The sequence below is a fragment of the Ceratosolen solmsi genome, unplaced genomic scaffold (assembly GCF_000503995.2).
Source record: "Ceratosolen solmsi marchali unplaced genomic scaffold, CerSol_1.0 scaffold11, whole genome shotgun sequence".
Classification (NCBI taxonomy): domain Eukaryota; kingdom Metazoa; phylum Arthropoda; class Insecta; order Hymenoptera; family Agaonidae; genus Ceratosolen; species Ceratosolen solmsi.
This window is the reverse complement of record NW_011948416.1, coordinates 2,580,047-2,594,321: the sequence shown is the minus strand read 5'-3', so window position 1 is coordinate 2,594,321 and position 14,275 is coordinate 2,580,047. Positions and strand designations below refer to the sequence as shown.

The 14,275-nt window shown below is 24.4% G+C and overlaps 2 protein-coding genes across 2 annotated transcripts; both read right to left on the bottom strand.

Annotated features, from left to right (window-relative positions):
- Positions 1-3,134: 3,134 nt before the first annotated feature.
- On the bottom strand, positions 3,135-5,364 carry LOC105359170 (probable tyrosyl-DNA phosphodiesterase). The gene is made up of 4 exons (XM_011495676.1): positions 4,718-5,364; positions 4,102-4,635; positions 3,614-3,824; positions 3,135-3,390 (listed from the first exon to the last, which is right to left on the bottom strand). Exons 1-4 carry the CDS (start codon positions 5,362-5,364, stop codon positions 3,172-3,174), a joined length of 1,611 nt encoding a protein of 536 aa, XP_011493978.1. The 3' UTR covers positions 3,135-3,171.
- Positions 5,365-6,687: 1,323 nt separating this feature from the next.
- On the bottom strand, positions 6,688-12,951 carry LOC105359169 (glucose-6-phosphate 1-dehydrogenase-like). Its single transcript, XM_011495674.1, has 8 exons — positions 12,853-12,951; positions 12,388-12,479; positions 10,211-10,575; positions 8,879-9,247; positions 8,558-8,787; positions 7,550-7,755; positions 7,126-7,286; positions 6,688-6,850 (listed from the first exon to the last, which is right to left on the bottom strand). The coding sequence occupies exons 1-8, from the start codon at positions 12,887-12,889 to the stop codon at positions 6,790-6,792; spliced, it is 1,521 nt and encodes a 506-aa protein (XP_011493976.1). The 5' UTR covers positions 12,890-12,951; the 3' UTR covers positions 6,688-6,789.
- Positions 12,952-14,275: the final 1,324 nt, after the last annotated feature.

Sequence of the window (14,275 nt, the reverse complement as noted above, 5' to 3'; positions counted from 1 at the left end):
TATCGTTTAACACGTTTAACACGCGTAGTTGGAGTCTAATAAGATTCCTTTGTTTTAACATAATTTGAAGCAACAATTACAGAATACCGTTTTATAAAAAAAAATTATTTTTTAAACTTTTCAAATTTTACAATTCAAATGCATTGTAAACAATAATTTACAGAAACTTTATTTATTTATAGATAATAGTCAATTGGAAAATCATAATATGAAAGTTATCTATATCTGCAAGCAAAAAATTTATACTTATTAATTAGTTAACAATTAAAACTGTTTAGATTTTTTAACATATTTTAATTATGTATTAATTCATTGAAGCCGTATGTTGAAGTTACCTTATAGAAGAAATAATATTCAAAGTAAAAGTTTCGTTTTATAATGATAAAAATGCTTCCATTTTATATTTTATGTTTACTTTATAGAAAATACTTCGTACAAAATATATCTTTGTTAGTATTACGCTCTTCAGTATTTAAACGTAAATTATTTATATATTTTAGTTATACTCATTGATTTGCGTTGCATATAGAAATATTTAAAAATTTATTTATATTCTATAAATAGAAATTAGCGAATAAAATTTTTTTTTCAAATTTGATTGTTTGTTTCACGTAAATGCATCATTTACATTAATTGATATTTTTAATTAATTGATCACAAAATTATAGCACATAATATTATAGAATACATCATAATAATTGATTTTTTTCATTAACACATTATGAATATTAAACGCTAATAGTATTAAATTACGTTAATGTTTTATCCAAATTCATATATATATAAATAAAGTAAATTTATCTTTATTAAAACATTAGCAATTACCAAATTCTACATTTGTTTAAATTTACAATAATTTAGATTTCTTTATTATCTCTTTTGAGTGGATTAGATAATATATATAAAAGTTATATTCCTAATATTATTTTATAATTAACAATTTTATAAAAAATTTTATTTATATGTATTTAAACAATAGATATACTTAATTTATTATTAAATTATTTAAAAAAAAAAAAAAAAAAAAAAAACTATATCAAGAAATATAATATTAAAATGATTAATTTAAATGTAATTGAATTTGTTTTTATATTTTATTTTCAAATATTATGATATTTTACTTACGTAGTTTAATTTCGAAATTACTTGAATGTATAATGGAGATTTTTTATTCTTTTTTTTTTTTACACTGTATATTAATAAATTATCAATTACGTTTTAATTAATAATTAACATTTGAAACAAATCGACACAGATTGAAGCCAATGTATCACTGCAAATTTGAAACCTACAACATACCATAAATTTGTATAAAAAATAAATGTTTATATTTTTCAAATAATTTAATGGTAATCATTGAAATTAAAAGCTGAATTTATATAAATAAGTTTATGTTTATTATTCAAAGTAATATTTAGCGATTATTTTTAAAGCATAAGTCAGGAAACTATTGAACGAAAATTTTCTATAAAATTAGTTGTACTACAACTATGGAAATTCTAAATTAAAGAACTAATTTTTGCAAGCTTGTAAAAAAGATATGTTAGCCAATTTCATGATGTAATTAGTAAAAATTTATTTACTCTTTCCATCGCTCTTACTCTGTCCTTCCATTTCTCTCACCCTTGTACACTAATTTATCTATTTTTTTCTATTATTAGATAAATAAAATAATAATCAACATAATTATTATAAAAATGATTACGATAACAAATATATAGTAAATTTATTGCGATAAAATTCTAAACGTAAGTATGCCCAAGAGAATAGTCGCGAATGACTACGTAATTGACATAAGCGTCATCATTATTACAAGAAATGTTAAAGTTGCTGGGATACGGCTCAATTAGGTCATGTATCGGATCAATTTCTAGATAGAGGTCCGTCCACCAATTGAAAGTATTCAGAATAAAAATGATAATAGTGTTGGGCACAGTGGTCGTACTGATATTCGGCCAGGAAACAAGCTTAGAGGAACCCAGGAAAAAACCGGGGATCAAACATTCTGCTTTTCTATCGCGTTTCTGTGTTAGCGCCTGAATTAATTGCTTTAGATTGAATTTTATTTCACTTTTACGTTCGCTTGACGTTTCTATGAGACTACAATTTCATTCTAAACTTCTCTAGATTCTTTATAAAAATCAAGGTCTTATGTAGAATATTTCCCGATTTATACTACTTCTTATAGCGCGGTTAACCTGTAGATCTTTCAACTTCAAAACTTATTAACTAACACCAAAGTAATAAACGAAAATACAAATATTTACAGTTTAATTCAATTTATTGTTGTTAAAAAAAAAAAAAAAAAAAAAAAAAAAAATATATATATATATATATATATATATATATATATATTGTTAATATATGTTTAATATCTTTTAATATTTAAGTTCACCGTAGCCAACACTTTTCTTACAACGAATTTTCTACGTGGAGTTTACATTTATTTTATAGCAATGTTTATTATATTTTAGTTAATATTTAATTAAATTTTATGGTTTTTCAAACACTTTTATCAGTACTATTATGCAAGAAAATAATAATATTAGATGACATGACGCAGTAACATCGCATATAAAACAATTTTAAATTCAAAATTTTTTTCCAAATTTTTTAGAATTACGGTCAACTAATTTATATAATTTTAATGTAAGCGATCGATAACTTATTTCCGAACTAATATTTTATGCACCTATATTTACTTTTATCGTTAAGAAGATATTAATTATTATATATCACTCAGTTAGAAATATTAAAGACATACAAAATTACACTAAAGCAATACATTTGTGAAATTACTTTATTAAAATTAACATATCAATGTGTTTATTATAAATGGAATATTCTGTTGGAATTATTTAATAAATCATATCAAGTGATATAGATGTAGATAATAATCGAGTAAATTATATACTATGTGAGCTTACTGGACTGAATAAAATGAATGAATAAAAAGCAGATTTATTGAAATTTTCAATCATTTTCATTCATAGTTTTCAAATAAAATAATGATATGCAATTTTATAAATTTTATTTAAACTTAATTATACAACATAATTCATATTTCACAAGAAATTATAAATTGACTATTTAATAGTTTATAAAATACATTTTATATAACGCATTATTGGATGCTAATTACGATTCATTTATAGAGTATTAAATATAAAATTATTTAGAAAGAAATTGTGTAAAAAAGTCTTTAATGTCATTGGATTCAGTATTAATCCGTTTTCTGATCGATTCAGTACTAACTACAAAATTTGGGTCACTTGTAAAGAAAGGATTGTCATCTGGTTCATACTTAGTCAACGGTACATCATAAGGTAGCAAAAATACTGGTATTTCCAAAGAGTTAGTTTCTTTTATTGGAAAACTTGTTTGTTTGATCTATGAATGAAATTTAAGCAATATATTTACTGATAGTAGAATATTTTATTTTTTTGATAATGCTAAATAAACAGTGTTTACTGATGATGCGTAATATTAATAAAAATTTAATACGCTTCATTAGCAATATTAATTATCGTAATTAATGTCAACATTATAAGATTAGTAAAACTCATATTACAGAATGCTACAGAAATTTGGAAATAATGTTTGTTTTACTTACTACTATTTTGGGGAGAAACAAAACCCCTGCTTCGTAATTACTTATCTTTAAACCTCTTTCGTTGTCTAGCAATTTACCCCAACTACTTTTAGTCAGATTGCAACTCGTTAAGAGAAACCAAGATATTTCAGTTTCATCGGGTGAAATTCTAGTATAACATCTTAATTGAGGCATGGCAAGCGATCTACATGTCTTTTCCGATTTCCACTGACTATTGATAAAAATTAATTACACCATCTTTAATTTCATCATAAAAATATACTCTATATTAAATGTTAAATAATATAAGTAATAAAAATCAAAGGATTTTAACAGGTGTCTATTTTAAAATACTAAATTTGATTGAATGCAATATGATTATTCTACTAGCATAAGGATAAAAATTAAATTAGTGCGTCGACTTTGTTAAACCATTTTTTCATAGGACTATAATACATCCGGGCATAGATGATATATATTTTTAAAAAAGTTACTTATATTATACCTACTACATATAATCGCTCATCCAGAGTTCTTGTAAATATGTATCTTTGCAATGAAATAGCTTTGTATTTGACTTGTCGTAGATGCTCTCATTAACATTCTTTTGTGATGGATAAATAATTTTAATATCCGGTTTAATATCCGATGAATTCTTTTCGTTAGACATAGCTTTAACGATATTTGCTAACCAATAATCATAATTGTTGCCATAAACTCCTAGGCACGAAGAATGAGCGATAATTGGCCAATTTTGGGAGTTAGGCGAGGTAGTAACATGATTCGCTAATACCGTTTCCAATTTATTATAGCCCCATTTATTCAAAGATAAATTATCGTGATATCCGGGAACAGAGGCTATAAAAGCAACATTTATAGCAGAGCAATCGGCTCTTTGAACTAGAGCTATCCATCCAAATACTTCGGGCTGCTCGTATTGGCTTAAATAATCTATGAAATCGTTCTTAAAATTTGTAATCGATTCCCCATCACTGGGGTCTGTAATGTCTGGGAGAAGCGGTAATAAAGGTGATACCCAAATTCTGATCATACATAAATTTGGATTAATCGATTAAATATTGATTCGATAGAGAAAAAAAAAGCATGCGCATAAATCTTATTTACCCTTGTGTTTGAGATTTCCATTGAATGTGCCTCATATCGGCATTAGAGACGATAATTCTTATTTTATCGTTATAATACTTAAGAATTGATACTTTTGAATTGTGGAATCGATAGGAGGATCCCTCCATAACCGTAAGAATGATATCAAACGGAAGTTCATATTCTATTTGAAAATCGACGCATGCATCACAAATTATTGTCATTTTTGGATCTTGAGCAGCAAGCATGTACTCGGTGACGATCCATGACAGTTCTACATCGTTGCATAGATGTAAGCTATCCACTATTTCTCCCAATGTATAATCTATTATTTCGTGAAAAGATACGGAAAATATCTGACTGTGCGTATCTTGCAAAACGTTAATCAGGGTTAAAAAATAATGATAAGGAGAAGATGAAGCAAATTTAGAGCTAAAGGAACCATGATCCGCGACTATAATGTTTTCTTTGCGCAAAGCTTCCGCGATGCTAATGCAAACGTCTCTCATTTTTGCTCTATATTCTGAAGTCTCTAAATTTGCATAGAGCATCATCCATGTAGATATTTTCATTTCTAAAGTATCTTTATGAGGATTATCTCTGTTCTCTTCCGAGTTATCATTTCTAATGATTCTTATATCTTCCAGACTACTTATTTCATTATTCATTTTAAAAAAAAAAAAAATATATATATATATACATATATATATATATATATATATATATATATGTATGTATATATATATATATATATATATTTCTTTTTATTAGAAATATTATAATAATATAAGGTCACTGGAAAAGAGATGATTTGAGAAAATGAAGCGAAAAAAATATCTTTGACGAATACACACTGATTAACATTTGAGGTTAAACTAGCCTCTTCCCTTTAATTACTTTGCCCTATCCCGTTCGGCACTGCAGTTTATAAGGAGAATTTAGCTGCCGTTAACGCATGCGCAGTACCCATCTTACGCAATTTATGCTCATAAACACATGCAAAATAAGCTCAGGAAAAAAGAAATTGATTCTCCTTTTTTCCCCATTTTATAAACTATAAATAAGATATCGTTAAATTCTTAACGGTATTAATAGAATCTTTCTTTTTATTTGTAGGGGTTTATGAATATAAAAGTCCTTATACATTGTTATGCTTTTTTTTTTTTTTTTTTTTTTTTTTTTTTTTTTTTTTTTTTTTTTTTTTTTTTTATTATATAACAAATTCGTATAATATTTTGGTTATTAAATTATTTTAAAAATATTTAATATATGCCGTCGTAGCTCGAAGAAATTCATGATATAATTTCCTAGAAATAATCTCTTTCGTAATATGCTCATTAAATTCTGTTTCAATGATAACTTTACATTTCGTTGAAAAGCCCTAAACCCATTTTCAAATGTAATTTTCATATTACAAATATAATTAAATGTTACCCTAAGCTAACTATTAATTAGAGTATTAATGAAGGATAGACGGATTATGTCTTCTATATTTTGATTTGTACATTTTCTATTTTACTATAAGCCATACATACAAGAAGCCTTCCACATCAATTTAAAAAATTTAATTACACGATCTTTAATAACTATATAAATGAAAAATATATTAGATATATTAAATTCATTGGCGCATTAATATCGATAAAAATGACGTTTATTAATTGTATGAAAGTTACAATGATTAAATATTTATTTAACGATAAATATATAACAATAGTAATGTCCTTGAGATTTTTAATTTTAATGAACAGTGATGGTTAGTGAAGTGAGTTTTAAATATTGATTTAAGTTTTTATTGTATTATGCTAAAAAGCAATATTGTTAAGATAATTAGACTACGACATACGACGCTTATTAAAGTAATAACAATTTTACCTTATTATTTTAACAGATATCATAGCATAATGTAATGCATAAATTGCATAAAATAATCTAGTGGCGAGTTTTGAAGAAGAATTAAAATTAAATAATTTGTACATAATTTATCTATATCTAAGTGTTAGAAATTTAAAAGAACTTATGGTTAAAAATTTTCATAATTTGATTCTGCCAAAGCTTCAAAGTTCATAAATTCATTCCGTTTAAAAACAATCTTATAAAAAGTTATATCTCCTTTCTATTACATCAGCTTCCGCTGGTCCAGTTGAACCATATCTGAAAATTACATTATATTTGTGAGTAAATAAAAAGTCATAATTGTAATATAATATGTTATCGAAATTGTATGGGTTAATTTACATTTATCCGCTCGTTACGAATAATATATTTAATTAGTAACATTTAGTCTCAGTGTTTTTCACTTTCATAATTTCATCGTAATATTTTGTATTTTGTTAAATAAAAAGAAAGAGCACTTCAGATCCGATAATGTATAATCGATTAAACAATGAAATTAATGTTATTGGATTAGAGATAGTGCGTTTCCTTACTTGTACTGAATTGGCCGAATCTTTTTGTTTTCAATTTGATGTAATATGGGAGTAAAAATCCTCCAGGCCTCCTTCAGTTCATCAGTACGAACAAAATATTTTTGCGAGCCAGAAAATACATCCAATAGCAGATTGGAATAAGCTTGAGGAATATCTTTATTCTGCAATTTTTAAATTTAAATAAATTAAAAATGCAAATGCAAATTTATTATTTTTTTTCATTCGTGTGTTAATGAAATACGTTATGTAGAACTTTAAAAAAGTATTCACAAGACATTCTTAGTACTCTGTTATGTTCAAAATTTTTTTTTTTTTTTTTTTTTTTTTTTTTTTTTATTAAAGAGCAAATTAAGTTTTGAAAAAATTCACAAAAACATCTTTATTCCAAAGAATGTATAAGATAAAATATTTTTATAAATCTTACCTTAAATTCTTTACTGTAATCAAAATTAATTTCTATTTTTTCAAGATTGCTCGACATTCCGGGAGTTTTTGACATAATTTTCAGTTGCATCTTATTATTCCTTACTATTTGTATGACTAATTCGTTTCTCGATAGTTGTCCATTGAAAATGTCGTTAGTGACATTTTTATATTGAATTATTATTTCAGTTACATTTTTAGCCAATCCTTAAAAATTTACTTAATTATTGTTTGATACATGCAACCATTAAGTATTTCAAATTATAATTTAGACCATTGAAAATTCATTTTTTCAATAAATAATGAAATATTATCTATATTACTATATCATTGTATTGAATGTTATTTCAATTTTCCTATTTGTTAAAAGAAACAAAGAAATTGCTTTATTAAGCATAAAGACTTAAAAAAATGATTTTTTTTTTCAATCGAATCTTATTTTTCCCGTTATATAAATAAAATAGATTATAGCAAATTGAAATTCAAATACAAACATATAACCATACCTTCTTATTTATTGTAATTTTGGATAAACTATCATGAAGATAAAATGCCATTAATAACTATCATATATATAAAATATCTTTTTTTTTTTTTTTTTTTTTTTTTATATAACTTTATATGTATTATACAATTATTATATTATAAATATTATACATAAAATATTATAAATAATGATTAATCATTGTAATAATGATTAATAATAATTATTAGTGCTAGATGTGTACTAGTATATAATAATTTTAGTGATTTAAAAATTTACTTAAATAAAGCTAAGTACAAAAATTTTTTCCTACGTAATTTATATTACATAAGAGTAGTGTCGGCATTGATAAACTAAAATTGTATTTGGATATTGTTGTCTACGAGTTTTCATTTTCACAATGAAAGTACAGGTCACGCTTTCATATAAATATACAAAATATTTACAACACAAAATATTTGCAAATAAATCGTTAATTAAATTGAATCGTTGAGATTAGAAAGAGTATTATCAGTTAGTGCTAACCTTTTCCAGCTCTGATTATGAAAGGCACCCCCGACCATCGTTCATTTCTCACCTTCAACACGGTTAGAGAGAAGGTCGATGTTATAGAACCTTGGGGCACAGATGGATCATCCAAATAACCTAATCTTTCGCGAGGATCGTTCGAGCTTGGATTGCCGACATATTGCCCGATAACAACGTCTTTCAAAAGTATTGGATCTACTTTCTTCAAAAACTCCACCTTTGCATCCCTGCGAATATTAAATAATAAAAAATTTAACGCTATTAGTCGAAGTTAATGATTCATTATTATTGCATTGATAAAATAGATGGAACATTTACCTAACGTCAGTCGAATGAACAGATTTGGGCCGCTCTATGGCCAGGAGCGAAACAACTTGCAACAGGTGATTCTGCACAACGTCCCTGATCATTCCATATTTGTCGAAATAGGCGCCTCTACCCTCGACGCCAAAGTTTTCTTTAAAGTCGATCTTAACCGCGGCAATATGTTTATGGTTCCAAGTTGGCTCGAAGATTTTATTGGCAAATCTCAGAGCGAGGAGGTTCTGGTTCATCTCTATACCAAGAAAGTGATCCATACGGTAAATTTGTTCCTCCATGAAAAGTGAACTCAAGTGATCGGAGAGCATTTGCGAACTTTTAGAGTCCTTGCCGAAAGGCTTTTCCACGACTATTCTTGTTATTCCCCTGGATGACAAAATAACGCACATATTGGTATTGGATTTTATATTAAAAAAGAAAAAAAAAAAAAACAAAAACAAAAACGAAAATAAAAAGAAAAACAAAAACAAAAACGAAAATAAAAAGAAAAACAAAAACAAAAACGAAAATAAAAAGAAAAACAAAAACAAAAACGAAAATAAAAAGAAAAACAAAAACAAAAACGAAAATAAAAAGAAAAACAAAAACAAAAACGAAAATAAAAAGAAAAACAAAAACAAAAACGAAAATAAAAAGAAAAACAAAAACAAAAACGAAAATAAAAAGAAAAACAAAAACAAAAACGAAAATAAAAAGAAAAACAAAAACAAAAACGAAAATAAAAAGAAAAACAAAAACAAAAACGAAAATAAAAAGAAAAACAAAAACAAAAACGAAAATAAAAAGAAAAACAAAAACAAAAACGAAAATAAAAAGAAAAACAAAAACAAAAACGAAAATAAAAAGAAAAACAAAAACAAAAACGAAAATAAAAAGAAAAACAAAAACAAAAACGAAAATAAAAAGAAAAACAAAAACAAAAACGAAAATAAAAAGAAAAACAAAAACAAAAACGAAAATAAAAAGAAAAACAAAAACAAAAACGAAAATAAAAAGAAAAACAAAAACAAAAACGAAAATAAAAAGAAAAACAAAAACAAAAACGAAAATAAAAAGAAAAACAAAAACAAAAACGAAAATAAAAAGAAAAACAAAAACAAAAACGAAAATAAAAAGAAAAACAAAAACAAAAACGAAAATAAAAAGAAAAACAAAAACAAAAACGAAAATAAAAAGAAAAACAAAAACAAAAACGAAAATAAAAAGAAAAACAAAAACAAAAACGAAAATAAAAAGAAAAACAAAAACAAAAACGAAAATAAAAACAAAACAAAAAATTATTAAAAAAAGCTGCCTTTTTATATTAATCATTTTATGGAAGATACTTACTTTGGAGACATGCAGGCTCTTTTAATTTGCGAAGCTGCCATCGCGAATACGGACGGTGGGATTGCCATGTAGAATATTCGATTGCCCTTGTCATTGTTCTCCCATTTCTCAATTTGCTTATTGATCCTATCGTAATCCAAATCGTTATTTTTCGAGCCTTGAATATAATAATTTATCCTCCAGAATTTATTGTACAATTCCGTATCCTCGGGTCGAATATTAACGAATGGGGCGACATTGGCTTTTAGACTATCGATGCTGGTTGGTATAGGCGAAAAGCCCAAAATCTTCAGTTTTGGTGGTAGGAATCCATGTTGGTACAAATACCACAGCGCTGGATAGATTTCACGCTTTGATAAATCTCCCTATAATGATCAAAATAACATTGCTGCTTCAATTATATTTTATTATGATTCATTCTTTTCTCAATGATTTTATTCTCTTATATTGTAATTAATGTATCCAGTAAACATAATACAAGATTTTTTAAAAATCTTGTTAAAATTCATTTATAATCAAATTAAAATTTCTATTTAGAATTATAGAAATAATTTTAACACAAGATTATTTGAAAATATTAATAATAAGTTATAAAAATAAAATAAATAATATTTATCAGCCATATTAAATATATTTTATTCATATTTTATTAAACAGGAATAAAAATTCAATTGGTAAAATTAATTTTATAATTATGAAATTACGTAGAAATAACGGTATTTAAGAAAATATTTCATCACTTTTAGACGTTCCATTAATGAAATATAATTATATTTATTGTAATTATCTACTTCCGTGTATATTGATTTTGCTATTTGCTTTATAATTTTCTTATCTGGAGGGAATAATTATGAAATCTAAATCAATTAATATTGGTAAAAAAGTATTTGTGATATTCAACAATTAATATACGTATTAAAAGAAAACCAAAATAGAATTATAATTATATACACAATATTAAAATATGTATAATCAAATAATGAAGTATTTACAATATTTTCAATTAAAATCATAAATACAATATTGATTTAATGTTATTGTATACAAATGATTATGAGCTTAGCCATTGGCAGCATAATGTAATTGAATTTTTAAATAACTTTTTTTTACATTTCCTTCACTCTTCTTTAAAAATTATGTAAAAATTATAATTATTTGTAAAAACTGTTTAATACCATATATTATATTCATTACAGTTTACTAATTATATTAAATAATTATTATTATTTAGTAAGTTTACCTGGCTAATTTTAATTTAATTATTATTTAATTTTAGGGAAATGATTTGTACAAAATATACTATTATTACTTACTATATATCAATTATCATAGAAATAATATATATATATATATATATATATATATATATATATATATATATGTATATATATATTTATATATTATTTAATTCTTCAATTTTAGATATTCAATTAGATAATGTATTCAACTGTATTTATAGTTTTAAAAAATCCATCTTATTGCTTTCATTAGAAGCAATGAAATTAATTTGATTATTAAAAGAAATGCATACTTTGATATAATACTTCATGCATGCATGTTAATTTGTTTGAAATGAAATATAATTCAATGTAACGAGTAATAAATTTTCAGAAGCTTAGAAATTTAAAAATGTTCTTTAATTCTTCGTATAAAGCATTTATATATTTAAACGTCTGTCTTTCCAAGTGACGTTTCTCAGTTAAATATTTACCTAATTACATGTTTTTCATTTAGTCCACATAAAATATCAAAAAATATCTAAAACAAAATGATCTTTAATTGGACATAAAAATTTAAAAATAAAAACAATTTGCTTTAAAATTTGATTATCAATTTTTCTTAAAAGTAATAATCTAATTTTCTAGAACTTATAAGGATTATATTGTATAGGAATGAGATTTATGGGAATAAGTATTTTATGTTACCAATGAAAAGCGTTTATGTGCAGTTTCAAATTTCTTTATAATTTTTAATATATTTTGAATTTTCGTGTTGTATTAAGAATATAAATTTAATAGAAAAAAAATTTTTTATTCGAAATTCTAAATCTATGCATTGCTTGTTACGTTTATTATTTCTATTTAATTTTTAATAATTTAATTTAATTTCTGTAACCTTTGTCTCTATTTACTTTTAAAGATTGAAAAGTAATATTATTATATTAATGTACTACTTACCGTAGCTCCAAGAAGAACAAATGTATAAGGTTTTTTACATTCAGAGAGAACTTTATTTATGTCATTCGCATAAGTCTTTATAACTAAAATTGCTGTTTAGACAAATAAATATTTTTAATAGCTTATTTATGTAATTAGAAAATTGTAAATAATATTATGAAGATGAGAAATGATATATTGGTAAGATTTTCATTAAATGCCTTGCAACAATAATTTAAGTAATGAAATATTGATATACTTGCAGATTTATTATGATTTTTCATGAAATAATTACTTTTAACAAAAAATATTTAATCTTAACAGTTATCATTATTGTATTTCAGGACTAATTTGGTAATTATTAAGTTATTAAATTAGAATGTAGTATAGTTTATATATAATTTTGCTAACAAAGTCAACAATATATATATATCATCATTTATGTATTAGGAATTTTGAAAATGGCTAAAAAGAAATGTAAGTTACCTAATATTAGATTGAAATACATTAAATATTTCCTCATGATTCCGCTTAAAGAAGTGTTGCACTGGAATGGATGAAATAACAACTAGAAGAAAATCTTGGTAGTCCTCATTTATACGAAAGAGAAATAAATAATTCTTTTGCCAAATAAAACCATAATTTTACATGATAACACATATTCTCATTCATACATTAAAAATCAATTTTATCAGGAAAGGACTTATTTAATTTATAAAACGTGTTATTTAAATTGATAACATATAATCTCATGAATACAAATAATATGTAATACACGATTGTCTTTTTTATTATATTATGTATTTAAAGAATGCTAATACAATATATTTTTGTGTATTTTTCTTTTGTTTTTAATGTCTGGGCTTAAGCATTCTGACTGTACATAATAAATTTACATTATTTTATATAATAAATATATTACTCGAATAAAAAAATGTTGAAATACTATTATATTATTTTAAATATCTCCATCTAAATTAACTAAAATGAAATTAAATACAAACTGCTTATAAATAGAGAAGATAATAAACTTTTCATTTTAAATTACATTTCCCTGATATAAACTTGGTATTGCTTTACTACGATAGTAACACAAATTATTTTCAATTTTTTTTATTAGCTTTACCGAAGATTTTAATGATTCATATCATTGTAGAATAAAAAAAAAAAAAAAAAAAAGAAGTTTTTTCTGCTTAAATATTAGAACATCGCTTAAGCAATAAATTATTTTATACTTTGCATCAAAATTTTGTTTTATAATTTTATAGAATAGTCGAATACTAAACAGCGAAGTGTTATCGAGTGAAATTCAGTTTGGCTATCTCCTGCACTTCGTCGTATTTATCACGATCGTCAAATAATAATATTTAATAAAAACTTTTGGATAACATTATACATTATTTAGAAATAATTAAGTACCACGAGTAAATCCAAGTAATTTTTCACTATCGAGGAGCTGTGCCAATGGTACAATGTAGTTCAGCTGGTTTTTGGTCGGATGAGTACAAGCAGAGAGTAGAATTTTGATGGCGTTCATGTATTTATTTTCTAATTTATTGAGTTACTACTTATTATTGCTACTATTTATTGATTAAATTTATGCCCTTCTTTCTTTCCATTATCAATTAATCCCTTTGTCTAGCGCACTCGCGTTTCCTCATTTGCATAAAACTGAGTTGAAGAAGCCGGCAACCAGTTACCACTAGTTTGTTAAACTGAGTTGAACCATAGCAAAAAATAATAGTCTGCAAGATTCGAATTCAAATAAAACACTGGGAAAACATTACCAGGGCAATGCATCTGCACTTCTAACGACTATTTAAAAGACTTGTGAAAGTGTACAGAGAGTAAATTATTGTTATATATGCAGTACGTATACGCCGAGGGAAAAATTATTTAAGAAAAGTAG